General features: G+C 37.8%; 1 protein-coding gene across 1 annotated transcript; it reads left to right on the forward strand.

Moving 5' to 3' along the window:
- Positions 1-5,565: 5,565 nt before the first annotated feature.
- On the forward strand, positions 5,566-18,974 carry NDUFA5 (NADH:ubiquinone oxidoreductase subunit A5). The gene is made up of 5 exons (XM_007101041.3): positions 5,566-5,657; positions 5,988-6,032; positions 9,887-10,003; positions 15,476-15,541; positions 18,666-18,974. Exons 1-5 carry the CDS (start codon positions 5,637-5,639, stop codon positions 18,765-18,767), a joined length of 351 nt encoding a protein of 116 aa, XP_007101103.1. The 5' UTR covers positions 5,566-5,636; the 3' UTR covers positions 18,768-18,974.
- The last annotated feature ends 209 nt before the right edge of the window (positions 18,975-19,183 follow it).

The raw sequence follows: 19,183 nt of genomic DNA on the forward strand, positions 1-19,183 counted from the left end.
GGTACGCGAGCCTCTCACTGCTGTGGCCTCTCCCGTTGCGGAGCACAGGCTCCGGACGCGCAGGCTCAGCGGCCATGGCTCACGGGCCCAGCCGCTCCGAGGCATGTGGGATCCTCCCGGACGGGAGCACGAACCCGTGTCCCCTGCATCGGCAGGCGGACTCTCAACCACTGCGCCACCAGGGAAGCCCTCTAACTCACTTTTTATGACTGGATCCTTCTCTTCCTTCATGCCTTAGAATAAATGTCACCTTCTCAGAAAGGTTTTCTTGCGCTAGGTATACATGTATCCTAACACAGTTAATTCATTCGCTTTTGAAAATAATCTCATTTGGTAATTTTATTTATTAATTGATTTACGTTTTTACTGTGTGTCCAGCCACTAGAACAAAGCTCCCTGATGACTGAGACCTGTCAGTCTGGTTCACTGACAGAACCCTAGGACCCATTGCAGCTTCTGATACAAAGTAAGCAATCAATATACATTTGTTTAATGAAAGATTATTTAGTTTTTCTGCTGCTTATCCAGCTTTTAAAAATAGTCATATGCTTCCTCTCATATTTCTGAAGTCCCTTCTCTACTTTAGCTGTTGTCTCCCCCTCCTCCCATTTTATCTTGGTTATTTTATTTCACTTAATTTGTCTTTTTACTTTGGAAGAGACTAGTCAAAAATACAATATTGATATTTATTATATCTTTTCACCATTTTCAACTTTTTTCTTATACCTAATTTTATCTTCCTATTTCTAAATACTGTTAAAATATTTATTTTTAAAATAATTATTGTTTTATTACCATTTTATTAGTATATTCTTATGTTAATAAATATTTATTTTAGTCTCATAAAATAGTTTTTATTTCCTCAAACTTCCTGCCTTTCATCACTTTTTTTCCTTCTTGCTTTTATTAATTAATTTATTCATTTATTTTTGGCTGCGTTGGGTCTTCGTTGCTGCACGCCAGCTTTCTCTGGTTGTGGCGAGCGGGGGCTACTCTTTGTTGCGGTGCACAGGCTTCTCCTTGCAGTGGCTTCTCTTGTTGTGGAGCACGGGCTCTGGGGACGCGGGCTTCAGTAGTTGTGGTGCTCGGGTCCAGTAGTTGTGGCTCGCAGGCTCTAGAGCGCTAGGCTCTAGGCTCAGTAATTGTGGCGCATGGGCTTAGTTGCTCCGCGGCATGTGGAATCTTCCCGGACCAGGGCTCGAACCCATGTCTCCTGCATTGGCAGGCGGCTTCTTAACCACTGCGCCACCAGGGAAGTCCCTCCTTCTTGCTTTTAAATAAGAAGTGGCAGCATTTCGTACATAGAAATGGGGCTAGATGTGTCCCCACAGACATCTTTATTATTCCATCTTCCCATAGGTTCTCTCTATTTTTCAATAGCCTATGTTTAATCTCAATTGTTAAACTTAATCCAAATCTGGGTAGGAGTGTTGGTTAGCTCCATTTTTACACATTAGACAACTCAAACACCTGGAAGCCAATAGCCACTCAGATAAACCTGGGTAATGGCTTTTATCTGACTTACAGCCCAATTTAGAATGAAGTTCTAAAAACTACCATATTGGAAACACCCAGTTATCTGGTACGAACACTTTTTAGAAGTATCCATAGCGTAGGTAAAGAAGAATACAGGAAAAAAATCCAAATTGTTTTGAACACGCCTGATATGAATGGAGGCATAAGAGATGGATAATATCCAAACTATTAGCATTTTAATATGTCAGGTCTGTTCTAAGAACTAACTTCAGAAAAATGAATTTTTTTGGTTACCAAGTTGGGAGAGGAAAGAACACTCCCTGAGTCGAGATTATTTTCACCTCTGCCCCCTGACATGAAAACTAAGGGGAAAGTGACCAAGGCAGTACCCATCCCTCTAGATTTTCAGGAATGAGCTCCTCCTGCTCTGAAAACTGAGATGTTTTCTTCCTTTTCTCATGCCTCTCTCAGGTAAAATCTTCCTGAGAAGATATTCTAGGCAAATATTCTAACTGTTTAACTTTGGGTAAGATCTGGCCCTTCACAAAAAAGTCTGTGTCATTAAGAAGCAGTGTAGGAGGTCCTAACCCTTCCAGTTAATTAATTTTGGAGAAACAAGAACTCCCTTGTTGGGTAGGCTAGAGGTCCTGCAGAGCAAATTGTGTTACAGATTTTAACTCTAAGTTACCTGGCCTGCTAACTTTATTTGCAGAAGAACTTTCCAACATCTATCTCCTTCCTGACAAGGATTCCAACATTTATCCCTCTGGGAACTCTTACCTCAGAATATAGTGCATTCGGTGCCCTTGCTACTCACATTAAGACATTCCCAAATCCCCTTCTGATATCACAGATGCCAAGGTTGATTTCTCTTTGTAGCTAATTCTAGTGCCACCAGCCCTAGGACGCCACTATCAAGCCCCTTCCATACAAAGCCCCGCACCTCTGCAAAGGGGTTAGCCCAGAAAACCTACACAATTTCCCACCGCATAGAACTGGTTAGCTATGCAGTACCTTAGCCAGGATCAGCTAGGTCTGTTTAGCAGTGGTGTCTTCAGCAAATGTCGTACGGCAGAAGGCTGAACCCTAAGTTACAACCAATGAAAACACATGCATCTTTTATAATCCCGTGATTCTACATTCTAGAACACATCCCACAGCGGCAAAAAGTCTTAGTATCTGGAGAGACAGAGAACAAAGACTGTGACCTCATAAACTTCCATTCATCTAAGTTCCAGTGACTATTTCAGCATTGTCTGGTTTGAAAAAGAGGGGCATTTCTTCCCAGTCCTAATGTGGTTTTCTGAATCTAATCTAGTGTGTCCAAATATATATGTCACCTTTGTAGAAGTAAATGGGTACATCAGATGATTTGTTCCAAATCAATAGTTACTTGTTGTATGTGTTTACATCCATGCACATGTGTATCTTTAAAATGCCATTGACACATGCATATTCATTACTATATATTTACTCTGTCCTGAATTGTAATTGTGGATGATTTAAATACTAGAAGTTGGAAATTATGATGGAAGTTATAGTAAAGCCTAATTCTTGGGTAATCTGAACTGGAAAGATTATATCCCCATAGCTCATGTTTCTAGGGGCAGCTATTCTAAGAGAAGAGAGGAGCATATGATCAAGCTAATCTATTACTCAGTGTTAGTTTGTGCCCAAGGGGACAAAATTCAAATTCACCCATGGCTTTCAGTCATCGGTTTTGCATATCTTCAACTAACTACTGTAAAATTATTCCCCAAAGTGATTATACCAATTCACTCCCATCAGCAGTGTATGAGTATTCCTGTTGCTTCATATCCTTGCTAACACTTGGTATTGTAAGTCCTTAATTTTTGTCCATAAGATGGCAGTAAAATTATAATTAATTTGCATTTCCTTGTTTAACAGGGAGGTTGAGTCCTTTTCATGTCTATTGACTCATCCTGTTTCCATTTCTGTCAATTGTCTAGTCATTTTTTTGTTTATTTTTCTACTGTATTCACTAAAAATATATTAGTTGGGTGCCTATTATGTACCAGGTACTATTTCAGGCACATGAGATATGGTAGAAAAAAATTTCCATCCACATATGGCTTATATTCTAGAAAGGATGATACCCAAAAACAATATAAGTAAGATAATTAGATAGCATATTAGAAGTTGATAAGGGCTATGAAGAAACCTGAAGCAGAGAAGAGGGTAAGGAGTGTCTTCGTGGCGATCCACAATTTTAAATCTCATGGCCAGGGCGGGCCACACTGGGAAGGTAAAACTGTGCAAAGATTTGGAAGGGGTGAGAGAGTGAGTCATTCACCCATCTGGTGGTGGTGGAAGGGCTTTCCAAAGAAAGGGTTAGAAGAGCAGCTACCTAAGTATGGAAAGGGGTACTAAGAGGTTAGGTCTGAGAGGTGAGGAGCAGAGGGGACAGTCATGTGACACATTGTAGGCAGATGCAAGAACTGTGGTTTTTACACCTTGAGTGAAAAATCATGGAAGAATTTTGAGCGAAGTATTTTCTAAAAGGATTATTCTAGCTACTGGGTTGAGAATGATAACAGCAAAATAAAAAATAACAAAATCGGGCTTCCCTGGTGGCGCAGTGGTTGAGAGTCCGCCTGCCTTTGCAAGGGACACGGGTTCGTGCCCCGGTCCGGGAGGATCCCACATGCCACGGAGCGGCTGGGCCCGGGAGCCGTGGCCAATGAGCCTGCACGGCCGGAGCCTGTGCTCCTCAACTGGAGAGGCCACGACAGTGAGAGGCCCGCGTACCGCAAAAAAAAAAAAAAAAAAAAAAAAAAAATCACTTGTGTGGTTCTGTGTTCCATGCACTGAGTCAGGCACTTTACATATATTAACTCATTTAATATATTCCAGAGAGGTAGGCAAGAATGGAAGCAGGAAGACCTGTTCTGGTTATTAGTTCTTTTTTTTTAAATTAATTTTTATTGGAGTATAGTTGCTTTACAATGTTGTGTTAGTTTCTGCTCTTCAGCAAAGTGAATCAGTATACACATACATATATCCCTCTTTTTTAGATTTCCTTCCCATTTAGGTCACCACAGAGCACTGAATGGAGTTTCCTGTGCTATACATTAGGTTCTCATTAGTTATCTATTTTATACGTAGTAGTGTATATATGTCAATCCCAATCTCCCAATTCATAGTTCTTTTCTTACTGATTTATGTTAAGTTCCTTATATGTTCTAGGCACCACTTATCTTTTGATGATTATGTGGTTGCAAATACCTTCTATTGGGTCGGTTGTTTTACCATTTAAGTTATATATATTCTCAATTTGTTGTGCTCTTCTCCCATTGACTTTTTAAGCAAATGCCCTTTTAAACTCCAGTCATCCCACAATTTTCAGTTATTGCTTCTTCCCCGCTACCATTGCACTTGGCACAAACCTCTTTTGGAACACTTAACAAATTACTTATTAATGCATGTCTTCGTCATTGTTCTGTGAATCTCGCGATATGAGATGCTGTTTTACAAACTATGTCCCAGCAACTAACACATAACGGGTGTTCAATACATGTTTGTAGAGGTAAGTGAAAAAAAGGGGTATGGTCCGGTATCACTTCACCTGGGAAAATGAGAAAATGGATGCTGTACTTCTGTGAGTGAAACGAAAGAGAAAAGGCTTGCGATGGGAAATGTCCTCTGGCTCTGCTTTGCGTCATAAGACTGAGAATACTGAACTAACCTTTGCACCTAAGAGATCACTTAGACGATAGCTCCACGACCACCCTCATTCTACTGCACACTACGCTGTGGAAGAGAGGAATTCACCAAAGGTTAAGACGGATGCAGGTTCCTAGAGCGACTATGACCTCAATCTCCTGGTGTGTTTTTGTAGCTTGGAGGGTTTCCCTCAACCTTTGGGCAGGCAGACAGCGTGAGACGGACAGGAACCGAGACGTAAGACACCTAACGTAACCTTTGCCCCACCATCCTGGTTTAGAGGCTTTGTGCACTCATTGCGCGTGCGTCACTTTTTCTTTTAGGAATGGGCGGTGCAGAGCCTTTGCTCCGGTAAAGAGCCTCAGGGGGCGGGGCCAAGCTGTTTCCAAGGTGACGGAGCGGCGGCCTCTGTGGTGGATTGAGCGGGTCTGGGCGCGTTCCCAGAGTGCTGCGCGTCCCGGTTGCTCGGCGCTGTCATGGCGGGCTTGCTGAAGAAGGTGAGGCGGTTGGAGGTCACTGACGGAATTTAGACTGTGGGGATGGAGTTAGCCCGCGGGTGGTGGCCGGAACTGTCACGGGCTTGGCGGTGCTTCTGGCACGGGCTTGGCGGTGCTTCTGGGGGACTCATTTTGCTCTGCCCTTAGGGGTGACCAGTTTAGCGGCTCCGATCGGAGAGAGAGAAGAAAACTCCGAACCAGCGGCTTTGAGAGACCGGTAGCTGGTTTTAGGCCAGTTTTAGCCAGGACAGTAGTGGTTTTGCTTGTCGTAGCGTGGGTACGCGGGGAATTGTAGTAAACAGCATGAATCATGTTTTGTTTTTTGAACAGACCACTGGCCTTGTAGGATTGGCTGTATGTGAGAGTCCACACGAGGTACGTACCTCTTTTCTTCCTTCCTGAGTTTCCGAGGAAGCCTAGAACCCTGCGACCTTGTTTCTTCAACGGTTAACGGGATACGGATATTGCAAGCCCCAAATTACAACTCAGCCTGAGCTCTTGCGTCAACAGCGGTATTTAGTACTTGGTTTATCTGGTACCACGTTTTTGTTTGCTTTGCCATGATCTTTTTCTCAAACCATTTTCTTGTTGAGTTTTTCCGTGGCATTCTAGTGGCTCACTTGTACTTTTGCGAGTGTCTTCCCAGATCTGTATCGCCATTTTCTACCTTTTCCCCCGCCTCACCTTTTCTTAGGTGCCTTAGATTCTGTACACTTTCGATTACCAAAGATAGCGGTCTAGCAGTTGCCGCCTTTTGTCATCAGTTTGCCCTTCTAGTAGGTCTTTCCCGTCAGTATTCAGACATTCTTCCATCAAAAAAAAAAGACCTTCCTTGATCGTTCTCCTCCCTCCTATAATCACGCCATTTCTCTCCTTCCTTCCCTTTTACAGGTAACTCAAAAGTTATCTGTACTTAACGGTCTCCTATTTCTCTTATTCCATTTTGAAGGCACTCCAGTGAGGCTTGGCCAGAACTGTTCTTTTGAAGGTCACCATGCTGCTAAATCCGATGGTCAGCTCACGTTTCTCACCTTTATTAACCCAATAGCAGCATTTGACTTATTTGGCACTGTCCATCAAACACTTTACTGTGCTTCAAGACACCTCAATCTCCTGGTGTGTTTTTTTTCCCTACTTCTTTTGGCCTTCTCCTTTTCTGCTTATCCCTCATATCCCTCCTTCTAAATGGTGGAGTTCTAAGACTTTGTTCTTGGGTCTTTTCTCTATTTGTATTTGCTCTCTGTTGGTGTCTGGACCCATTCGATGGTTTTAAATACCACCTACACACTGATAACTCTTGGGTTTCCGTGGCAAGCACACTGACCTCTTCCTTTATGGAAGTCTTGTATATTTCATTACTTAGTGGACATCTCCACTTGGATGTCAGGCAGGCAATGTAAACTTAACATGCCCAAAATTGGGTTCCTGATCTTCTCTCTAAAACCTGCTCTTCTCTCAGGTTTGCTCATCTCAGTGAACAGCAGTTCCATTTTTCTATTCACTCAGTCAAAAGCCTTGAATTCATCTTTCATTCTTTTCTTTCTCTCACACCCCACATTTGGTACTTCAGTAAATCCTCTGGGTTCTACCTTCAAATTATATCCAAATTTTGCTTACTTCTCACTACCTCCTCTACTACCCTATTCTCATCTGCCATCATCATGGCTGTGGATAATTGCATTTGCTTCCTAACTGCCTCTCCCTGCTTTTCACTGCCTCAGTTTGATCTTTTTTCAACAAAAGTCAGCGTGCTAAAATGTGAGTCAAGTCATGTGACTCCTTTCCTCAGAATTCACTAGTGTTTTTCCATTTCACTCTAAATACAGAGGTGCTTACAGTGGTTCTCCAGATCACTGTTCAACGGACTGTATTTTACTGATTTATCTTGTATGTTATCTCTCTCTACTGGACTGTAGGTTTTCATCAAGACAGGGATTTTTTATTCTTTTGTTCACTGCTAGAACTATGCTAGCACATGGTATGTGCTCAGTAACTAATGTTTGTTGAGTTAATGTCTTGTACTCATTACGAGTTCATAATGCCTTTAGACTCATTGTCTGAAACTGAACTCATGGTTTTCCCTTTCTAAATCTGTTTCTTCCACTGTGGAGTATTTTTCTTGATGGTATCAAAGTGTTTCTACTCTGCAGGCTGGGAATTGGACATCATAGTTGATACTTCTCTTACACTCTTTTATCTTCATGTTCACTCCAGCGATGAATTTTGTTGATCCTTTTCTATAACAGCTCTCCATTATGACCTCTGTTTTTTTGTCCTACTATTATTACCACAGTTTAGTCCCTTGTTCTTGTGTAGAGAATTTCAACAACCTTGTTACTGGCCTTCTTCTCTGTTGCTCCTTTATCCTATTCTTTTAACTCACTACTGCCAGATTAATTTTTCTGAAGCACACATCTAATCACAATTTCCCTAAATCTTTTAATTGCCCACATAATAAAGCCCAAATGCTTTAACTTGCCATGCAGAACCACGTACAGTCTGATTTGCTTTTTCTCCAACCTTATCCCCAAAGCATTTTCTCTGTGTCCTATATTCTAGCCATGTGCTGTCCAATAAAAATATAATGCAAGTCATAAATATAAACCATGCTTGTAGTACAAAATTTTCTATGAGTCACTTTTTTTAATAAGGAAAAAGTTAATATATTTTATTTTACTTAACATATCCAAAATATTACCATTTCAATGTATAATCAATATAAAATATTAATGATATTTTATAGTCTTTTTTTCATACTAAATGTTCAAAATCCAGTGTGTAGTTACACTTAACAGCACATCTTAGTTCAGATTTGTCACATTTCAAGTGCTCAATGGCCAAATTTGGCTAGTGGCTACTATATTAGACAACACAGTTCAAGGGAAATAGAACTATATAATAATTACTTTACATTCCCTGTATTTTCTGCCATTCAGTCTTCTGTATGTATTCTGTGTGTAAGATTGCCTTTTCTAACATCTTCAATGTCTAAGTCCTACCATCCCTCCAGGTGTATCTCAGATGCTGCCTTTTCTATGAAACGTTCTCTGATATCTGCTGATGTGACTCTTCTTTCCCCAGTAGAATAATAATGCTCACATTTATTGAAACTTAATGTGTGCCAGGTACTAAGTTATAAAAAATCCTATGAAGCTGATATTATTAACATCCCCAGTTTAGAATCCATGTCTACCAGACCTTTCTATTGTCATGCCCTTTGCTAAAATTGAGAAGAAATGAGGCTAAGCCACCCCCCCAACACACAATTTAGATTATATGTTATCTAACAAGCTCTACATTAGTATAGTAAAATACCCTCTGTTACAGAACATCATATTCAAATATAGAAGTAATGTCTAAATATGCAGAGTACTTTTTAAGAAAAGTGATTCTTAGAGGCCCTTAAGGTTGGTTTTGTTTATTCGTATATATGGTGAATATATATGAATGAAATTAGGTATTAGCATCTACGGTTTCATACAATTAAACTAAAACAAAATTCAAATTAAATTTCAAAGAAATAATGAAAAATCCTCATCACATATGTATATTTATGATTATACTTAATATTTATGAACTGTGAATTAGGGTCTACTATAACAACTTTTTATCATATGACTTTATTGCTGGCTGTTGTATTGAACTTTAAGTTCAGCGTGCTTTAATACGTGCTGCTTTAATATGTGCAGTGACTCAGTTTTCTTGCTGCTTTTTTCTGTTGAGCCTGTGGTGAAATCTTCACATGATACCAACTTGATCATAGTCACTAAGCATAAGCACTGAAGTATCATCACTACATTCCGTTAAATTTGATCATACTGATAATATATTTTTCTGTTTCTATAGAAATCCAAATAAAAATTTTTTTAAAAATCAGAATTTGCAGTGCTTAGGACCTCAATTTGAGACATACTGATTTAGTAAATGATTTAATTTACCAAAATGATTGTTAGCAATAAGTTAGAATGCAGTTTTATTTTTGTTATCATACCTTTATCTTCTGTACAACTTTTGTCATACATACAAATATGAAAAGTTTCCATCTTTATATTCACATTTTTCCTAAGTTGTAAAGGGATCGATAGGCATAGACATGAAGAAGTTGCAGCAAGGAAAAGTTAAATGCTTTTTAAAAAAATAGGTTTGAATTTTTTTTTTAATAATCGGTGAGACTTTTTAAATCTTTGGTGACATTTTAAACAGGGAATTTGTATTTTTTGTCTTTTCAGAGGCTAAAAATATTATATACAAAGATTCTTGATGTTCTTGGACAAATCCCTAAAAATGCAGCATATAGAAAGTATACAGAACAGATTACAAATGAGAAGCTGAGTATGGTTAAAGCGGTAAGTAGCTAACTTGATTTTGTTTTCTTGGATGTATGGTATCCAATGCAACATTTAACAAAAAAATAAAAAATTCAGTTGATTACTTTTTGCATATTCTGCACACTCTCCTTTCTATTCTCCTTCCTTCCGTGCGTTTCTTCCATCCTTTCTCCCTTTCATTCATCAAACTCCTGTTTATTGAGTACTTTTTATATGACAGACACTATAAATACAGGAGTGAAAGAAAAAGATCAAGTCCCTTCCTTAAGTTAACATTATAGCTGTCATTCATCTCTCTTACGTATCTAGTCCTTTATTGATCTTTTACTTCTTATCTATAGATATATCAATCTTTATTTCATTTTTCTAGTTTTAGAGTAGAGAAGAATGAAAACAAAACCGAAAAAAATATGTATATTGTGTTTAACAACTGTTAGGAATAACTGTTTTAAAAAGTGCTTTGTTATGAAAAGAGGAGGACCAAGTTAGTCTCTTAACTATCAAAAATTATATTGAGCTTTGTTATGGACAGAATGTTTTTTGGTTTTTTTTTTTTTTGGTATGCGGGCCTCCCTCTGTTGTGGCCTCTCCCGTTGTGGAGCACAGGCTCCGGACGCACAGGCTCAGCGGCCATGGCTCACGGGCCCAGCCGCTCCGCGGCATGTGGGATCCTCCCAGACCGGGGCGTGAACCCGGTTCCCCTGCATCGGCAGGCGGACGCGCAACCACTGCACCACCAGGGAAGCCCCTGGACAGAATGTTTGTGTCCTCCCAAATTCATATGTTGAAGCCCTAACCCCACAGTGTGGAGTAATTAAGGTTAATGAGATCATAAGAGTGGTACACTGATCCAGTAGGATTAGTGTCCTTCTAAGAAGAGATACCGGAGAGTTCGCGTTCTCTGCCATGTAAGGACACAGCAAGAAGGTCGCTGTCTGCAAGCCAGGAAGAGAGCTCCCACCAGAAACGGACTCTGTCGTACCTTGATCTTGGACTTCCAGTATCCAGAATTGTGCGAAAATAAATTTTTCTTGTTTGAGCTATCTAGTCTATGTATGGTATTTTGTTATGGCAGCCCAGGCAGACTAATACAAGCATTTTACAGCTTCTGAATCAAAGGTCCTAGACAGGCAGGCACACAATAGACTGCTGCTACTTCTTTTATACCAAACTATATTGCACTGTTGTTAAATTTCCACACTAGCAATTATTTCGTGGACTTTTGTAATTATCCAAAATAGTGTTCATAAACTCCAAAAGTTTAAGACCACTTATACATATAATAAGTGGCCGTAATGTAGTTTTCTTATGATTAGATCACCAAACTCTGTAGTCCAGAGAGAATTCTTACATTTTCTGCAGGTATATGGCAAAACAGTGCAATTCGATTTGGAACTTTTATTCTTATCTTGGCAGTCTGGAAGTAATTCACAGATTACAAGTCTCTAAAGGGGAAATTAACATTTCTTTTGAGTTCATCTTTCTTTAAGGAAAATGGGCTTATGCATTTTTTCCCATCTCATAGTAAGAAATTTCTCTTTTTCTTTTCATGAGGTCTCTTCAACTGTCTTATTCTCTGCTTTCCTTCTCCACAACCGTGTTCCCCTTTAATCATTTCTTCTCTGTTTCTCTTTTAGCCTTCCATTTTATTATCATCTTTCAGTTAGCCTCAAAATGTATTTAGCTTTTTCCTACCTTAAAAGAAAAAGAAAACTTATCCTTATATTTTCCTTTACTTTTGCCAATGTCACCCAAAGAAGAGTTCACTGTCATTGCTTTCACTTAATAGTTCTAAAATTCTTTTCTCTGACCTAGGCTCTTTCAGTTGCCTTATAACTAAATTGGTCTGTGTTTAGTTCTATCATATTTCATTATATGCCCTGCACTGCCAATAGAGTTTTTTTTTCAATATGTAAATATGATCATGAGATCTTCCTGCTTAAAACCTTACTGTGGTTTCCTGTTCAGCGTTTCTCAAAGGCTGAGTTTAAGGATTTATGCTGGGCTGGTTATGTGAAACTCATCTAACTACCTTTATCTACATGATTTTCATGTATAGCCAGGTTTGGGAGCCACTGGCTTATAGGATGAAGTCTTTAGCATGGTATGGAAGCCCCCCCAAGGTCTGGCTCTAAGTTATCTTCTCAATCTTATCTTGTTGTTTCCTGTTTTGTACACTATACTTCAGTAATACCAGACTGCTGACAGTTATGTGAGTTCCATGCAATTTTATTTTTGGTTTCTTTGTATTTTCTCTTCCCTCTTCCTGGAATACCCTTACATTGTCTGCCAGGCAGTTCTTACTCAGTCCTCAAGATCCATTACGTCCTCTGTGAAGCCTTTTATGTCTTCTCTACTAGTTCATAAGCTACTTGTGAATTGCATTCATCTTTTTATCCCAAGAATTTAGCTTAGTGCCTGACACTTAATAAGGTCCTTAGAAATATTTGTTTATCCAAAAGGCTGTATACAAATAATTTTTAAAAACACCAAGCCCTATGTAATAGCTATATTGCTGAATCCTGTTTGATAAAATTAACACAGATTTTTAACCCCACCCATAGACCCATGGAATCTTCAGGGAATATTGTCATGATTATAAAGTGTCTAAGCCTAAAACGGAAATAAAAGTAAATATTTTTTTCAGATTATACTAGGGAGATAGCAATAGCATAGTGGTAAAAAGCATTGGTTTGTGGTCTTTCCAAAATTTTCATCTCAGCTCTAATAATTATTTGGTGAGTTGGCATATTGCCCATTTTCTCTGTCTCAATTCCCTCATCTATAACTTGGAAATAATAATACCTGCCTTGAACACTTGTTGTTAGGACTGAACGGGTAATATATGTACAGTGCTTAACACAGTTGCAAGCATATAGTGAGCATTCAGTACATGGTACCTTGTTAAGCTTGGTGGCATTATGCCATTAGTAAATAAAACTCACATTATTGACCCAACTTAAGTAAGACAAATTTTGAATTGTTTTCCCAACACAGGCTTTTCCTGAGTTGAAAATAATGTTGACTATTCCTTGCCTTCTCTACATTCTCCCTCCTGGGTATCATGACAGTGACCAGCTTCCCTGTTTTGTTATTAATTTTTGGCTTCATATCTCAGTCATTTTGAGTTAAACAGTCTTTCTCAAACATGTTCATCTGCTTTTTTTCCCTCTCTTTTCTAACTACTCTGTATTTATTCAAGAAACACTTAATGCATGTCTATCATATGCCACGTATGGTTCTGGGCATGGAAGCTAGTGCTTACATGGCAATGAACAAAACATAAAAATCCCTGCCTTGGAGATTATACATTAATGATGGGAGGCAAAGAAATAAATAAGAAAAATAAGTGAATAAAGAAGTACATTCCATGGGACTTCCCTGGTGGCGCAGTGGTTGAGAGTCCGCCTGCCGATGCGGGGGACGTGGGTTTGTGCCGCGGTCTGGGAGGATCCCACGTGCCGCGGAGCGGCTGGGCCCGTGGGCCATGGCCGCCGGGCCTGCACGTCTGGATCCTGTGCTCCGCAACGGGAGAGGCCACGGCGGTGAGAGGCCCGCGTACCTGAGCCTGCGCGTCTGGAGCCTGTGCTCCGCACCGGGAGAGGCCACGGCGGTGAGAGGCCCGCGTACCACAAAAAAAAAAAAAAAAAAAAAAAAGAAGTACATTCCATAGTGTGTTAGAACATAGTGAGTGCAGTGAAGGAAATTAAAGAAGGAAGAATGGTGTGTATGAGGGTAATGAGGGGTGTTACAATATGTATTAGTTTTCTATGGTTGCTGCAACAAATTACAACAACCTTAGTGAGTTAAAATAATAGAAATTTATTGTCTTATATTTCTGGAAGCTAAAATTAGTATCAGGGGCCAAAATCAAGGTGTCAGCAGGCCTGCACTCCCTTTGGCGGCTTTAGGATAGAATTCATTCCTTGCCTTTTCCAGCTGTGGTGGCTTTTGTTATTCCTTGGCTTGTGACTGAGTCACTCCAGTCTTTACTTTTTCTTCTTCCATGTGTAATTTCCCTCTGCCTCTCTCTTATAAGGACACCTATAATTGTATTTAGGTCTCGCTCAGATAATCTAGGATAATCTTCCCATTCCAAGATCCTTAATCACATCTGTGAAATATTTGCCATATAAAGTAACATTCATAGATTCCAGGGATTAGTTCATGTACAGTTTGTGGGGCATTATTCCAGCCTACCACAGTATAAATTATCAGAGTGGTTCTCACTAAGAAGAAGATGTATAAGCAAAGGCTTTGATGGAAGTGGAGGAACAAGCCATACAGATATCTTGGGTCAGCCAACAGATGCCCTGAGACAGATGCCAATTCCTGTAGAAAATAACTTTTTTTTTCCTCCCTCTTTTCACTCCATTTATAGGCCAAGAAGCTACCCTATTTACACCTTATTTACATATGCATGTGTATATATAGATCATGGTTTCTGGCTCTCAAAAAGCTTGGTCTACTAGAAAATAAATATATGTCATTGAATGTTCTAGTTACTATATTAACATTTTTTTTTTTTGGAGTCAAAGTGGGGAAGCACAGTGGCTATTTTATTTTTAATTATTTTTTTTTAACTTCTTATTTTATATTGGAGTATAACCGATTAACAATGTTGTGATAGTTTCAGGTAACCTTTTATTGAAGAATAATGTACATAAAGAAATGTGCAGACATTATAAGCATAGAACTTGATGTATTTTCACAAAGTAATCACACACGTCAACACTAAATCAAAAAAGAGGACATTTCCAGAATGCCAAAACCCTTTCTTGTTCTTCTCAAGGTTACTACCCTACTGAAGATAACTACTTTTCTGACCTCTAACACCACAGATTCATTTTGCCTGGTTTTGAACTTTTTATAAGTGGAATCATCAATATGTATTTGTCTGGTTTCTTTTGCTTAATAATATGTTTGAGAGGATCATCTATGTTGTTGCATATAGTTGTAGTTTGTTCATTCTCATTGCTCTATAATATTCTATTATAGTCAAATACTACAGTTTATTCATTTATTCTATTATATATGGTCATTTGGATTGTTTCTGATTTGGGGATGTAATTTATGCTGCTGTGAACATTCTTGAACATGTCATTTGGTTAATGTATTATGCATTTCTGTTTGGCATATACCTAGGAGTAGAGTTCTGGGTCATAGGGTAGCATTTATTTTTAATGCTAATGCTTAAGAGGAAATATAGGAAGTACTAAGAAAATAAAGTATTATTTTAAAATCCGTATTTTAGAAAAACTGAATTAAACATCATATTCTTACCCTTGATAAGCACATCAGTAAACGTTTAACACTTTTAATATTAAGACAGAAAAGCAATAAAATAGTAGAGAGATGAAATGGCTCTTAACCAGATATTTGGTAAAAATTAGCAAGGGTACAATGAAAGAAAAATTAATTACATTTGTCATATTAAGTGCTTTTTGTGCTTCTTTAAGTATTTTTTTCTTTTTTTCCCTTAAATTATAGGAACCAGATGTTAAAAAATTAGAAGAGCATCTTCAGGGAGGCCAAATAGAAGAGGTGATTCTTCAGGTAAAGAAAAGTTGAATATTCAGATGTTTAGCTTCAAATGTTCAAAGGCACAATGTTATAGAGGTACAAAACTGACATTCCAGAAAGAAAGGAAAACTAAACTTTTTAATTTATATCAATTCATCCAATAGAAGACTAACCACATAAGAAAATGCATAATCTTACATGTGTATGTCAGTTAAATATTTATCATTGATTATAATTTGAATTTATGAGGCTTTTGTTGGAAGTTTGGAATTTAATTAGCATGTTCTTGTTAGCCTTTCTTTAGTTCAAATTAGTAACACAATTAGTATTATTGCTATTTGAATAATTTATCTTTTTAGATACATATACTTTTACATTTTAAAGGGTTACTATATTTTTAATATGGAAAAATACAGATCTTTGGAGTCATAAAATTAAAATGTAGTTTCATTTTTATTTTTGACTCTTGAAGGTTAAATTCTTAAAATATGTTTTTGTATTTCATGTTTTGTAATTTGTATTGTTAAAGTTTTTACTCTGTCATTTGTTTTTAGTGTTTTTCTTATATATTTTTTTGAGGTTTTTTTCAAATAAAAGATATTAACCTTAAATTTTTGCTATGTTGGTTTTTTTTTCTTTTTTTAGTCTGTTCTTTGCCTTTTGACTTTAAGTATTTTCTCCCATATGTAGAGGTTTTTAAATTTTGTACCTGGTCAGAGCACTCGCCCTCTGCCCACTCCCCGTTTAATCTCCCCTCCTCCCCAATATTCTACATAGGGTTAGAATGTCTTCCCCTATAAGGGTCTGATAAGTGTGTAATTCTGTTTCATGTAATTTTTACGTTTTTCATATTTTTAAAAAATGTAAACATTTTATTCTTAAGTTTTCTTGCCTTTTATCAAAATCTCTTACCAATAGACATAATATATAAATTTGAAAGAATTGTTAGATGGCTCTGTTAAAAGAGGAATGGAGTATTCAGACAGCTTTCTATAAATGTAGACTGTTTCAGTCATTCAGAGGCCTATTTTCTTGGCCTTCCTATTCATTTGCCAGGTTGAATATGGTACTAGATAAAGTGTTATGGGAATTTAATGCAAACTTATTATTATTGTCTTCCTTCTGTTCCTCTTTCTTTGCTACCTGATTTCGCTTTGATCATAACTTTAGTTTAGCTGGTACATTAGTTTATCATGCAGTTATAGTCGTGGGGTACATTAAGTATTTTTACGTTATCTGTGCAGTTCTCAAATTTTCATGGGCTATGCTAAGGTTAAATTTTAATAATGCTTTATTTAACCCAGTAGATCTAAAACAATATCATTGAAACATATCATCAATGTAAAAAATTAAGACATTTTACATTTTTTTTATACTAAGTCTTTAAAATCTGGTGTGTATTTTATACTCTCAGCACATCTGAATTTGAACTAGCTACATGTCAAGTGCTCACTCAGTAGTCACAGGTAGGTAGTGGCTACCGTACTGGACAGCCCATTTCTAGAGGGACATATGAGAGGAATGAGGAAAGGGTAGTGTGTCGGAAGCCAGAGAAGAGGGAGGAAGTGGATACTGGCACCACATGCCAGCTGAGTCCAGCTCCCTGAAGTAGGGCTGACTTCAGTGGTGTTCAGGGGTAGGAACCCTCCTCAGCGTGCAGTGACTTTTTGGGGGCATAGAGAAGGCATGAATGTTCAAGAGACAAAAGTCAAAGGGCATTCAGAGAGAGAGTCATCCTTAGGGATAGTTTTAATCAGTATTTTCTCATTTCAGCATTAGGAAATACCTCTACCCCCAGATTTCTGTTTATCTACTCTTTTTAACTCATTGTTTATATACATTTTAGACTGTTGCTGCTAAACATAGATTGGCTGTTTTGCACCACTGGCATAAATGAGGCATTGCCTTTTTTTTTTTCCTTAGTCATGGCTCACGGCCTCCTTAGTTGTGGCTTGCCGGCTCCTTAGTTGTGGCATGCAAACTCTTATTTGCAGCATGCATGTGTGATCTAGTTCCTGGACCAGGGATCGAACCCAGGCCCCCTGCATTAGCAGCTCAGAGTCTTAATCACTGCACCACCAGGGAAGTCCCAAGGCATTGTCTTTTAACTGGATAATTATAGCCTCTGATAGAAACTAAGCATTCATTCTGTGTTTGAATTCTTTCTCTGATGTCCTGACAAGTGTTCAACAGTGTTCTTCCTGTAAGTTGGCCAGAGTTGTCATAGGTCTTTTTGCTGTGGAAAAAATGTGAAATAAGAAGATAGCTAAATAGGGAGATCAGCTCGGTGCTTTGTGTCCACCTAGGGGGTGGGATAGGGAGGGTGGAAGGGAGACGCAAGAGGGAGGAGATATGGGGATGTATGTATATATATAGCTGATTCACTTTGTTATACAGCAGAAACTAACACACCATTGTAAAGCAATTATACTCCAATAAAGATGTTAAAAAAAAAAGAGCTAAAATATATTTGTTAAATATGTTGTAAATTGTGTTTGAAAGGAAAAAGTAAATGTAACATAATCTGATTAAGGAAACTGATTTGATTGATCAATAAAAATACAACTATTGTATTCTCTTACACTTCACGGTTTTACGGATTGTGGTCTGAAGGATCATGGATCATGAAGTCAGTTTAGGTGGATTGTGACTAGTGTTTTTTTTTTACATTCAACAGAAAATAGAGTGTATGACAGCTAGTAAAGGTGATGATATTTTTAGTTTTGTTTTAGTTGTATGTGCATCTTATGGATCCCTTAGTAAAAAAAAAAATTTTTTTTAAAGGTGGGCCATGGTAAAATAAAGTTTGAAAGCCATTAACATAGATTAAGAGACATACTTCTTCAGAGAATTTGTAGTCTAAATGGTGAAACAGACAATTAAGATCAAAAACTCACCAACTAAACTTTTGAACACTCTAAAAGCAAATTTTAATCAAATAGAAGAAATCAAAAGCCATCCTTTCTTACTTATGATTGTGTAGCTGTGAGAATTAAGGTAATTTAATTAATGATGTTCAACATGTGATGGTGGAACATCTTATTATGTATTAATATGAAAGAAGTAGCTCTACTAGTTTATATTTCAGTTATTAGCTGTGATAAGTATCTATTAGACAATATAATCAAACGATCTTTTAAACATTTCTTATTAACAGGCTGAAAATGAACTAAGTCTGGCAAGAAAAATGGTGCAGTGGAAACCATGGGAGCCTTTAGTGGAAGAGCCTCTTGCCAACCAATGGAAATGGCCAATATAAACATCATTAAATGACTTGTGTGTTTATGGGAAACTGATGTAATTAAATATTCTGTTATATTAAAAATATTTCCATATTATTGACATCTTATAATCAAGACAACTGATACAGAACATATATAGGAGACTTGATAAAATCGCTGATTATGTAATAGGGACTTGTGAATCGGTTTTTGATTTGTAGAGCATTCATTCAAATTATTTCAAAAATATTTTTTAAAACAGAAATGTTGTGGGAAGATTTGAAAGTTAATTGGAAAAATTCCTATAGATCTCCAATGCAGGGGCCATATTCAAAAGGTGAAGTATTTTTAGTAGTATCTTCAACACATCATTTAATTTTTTTTATTCTGAAAAAACATAAAAGGTACTTAATTATTATTATTGTTTAAACAAATTTATAGGTCACTGTTTGAA

Source organism: Physeter macrocephalus, chromosome 5, assembly GCF_002837175.3.
Source record: "Physeter macrocephalus isolate SW-GA chromosome 5, ASM283717v5, whole genome shotgun sequence".
Lineage (NCBI taxonomy): Eukaryota > Metazoa > Chordata > Mammalia > Artiodactyla > Physeteridae > Physeter > Physeter macrocephalus.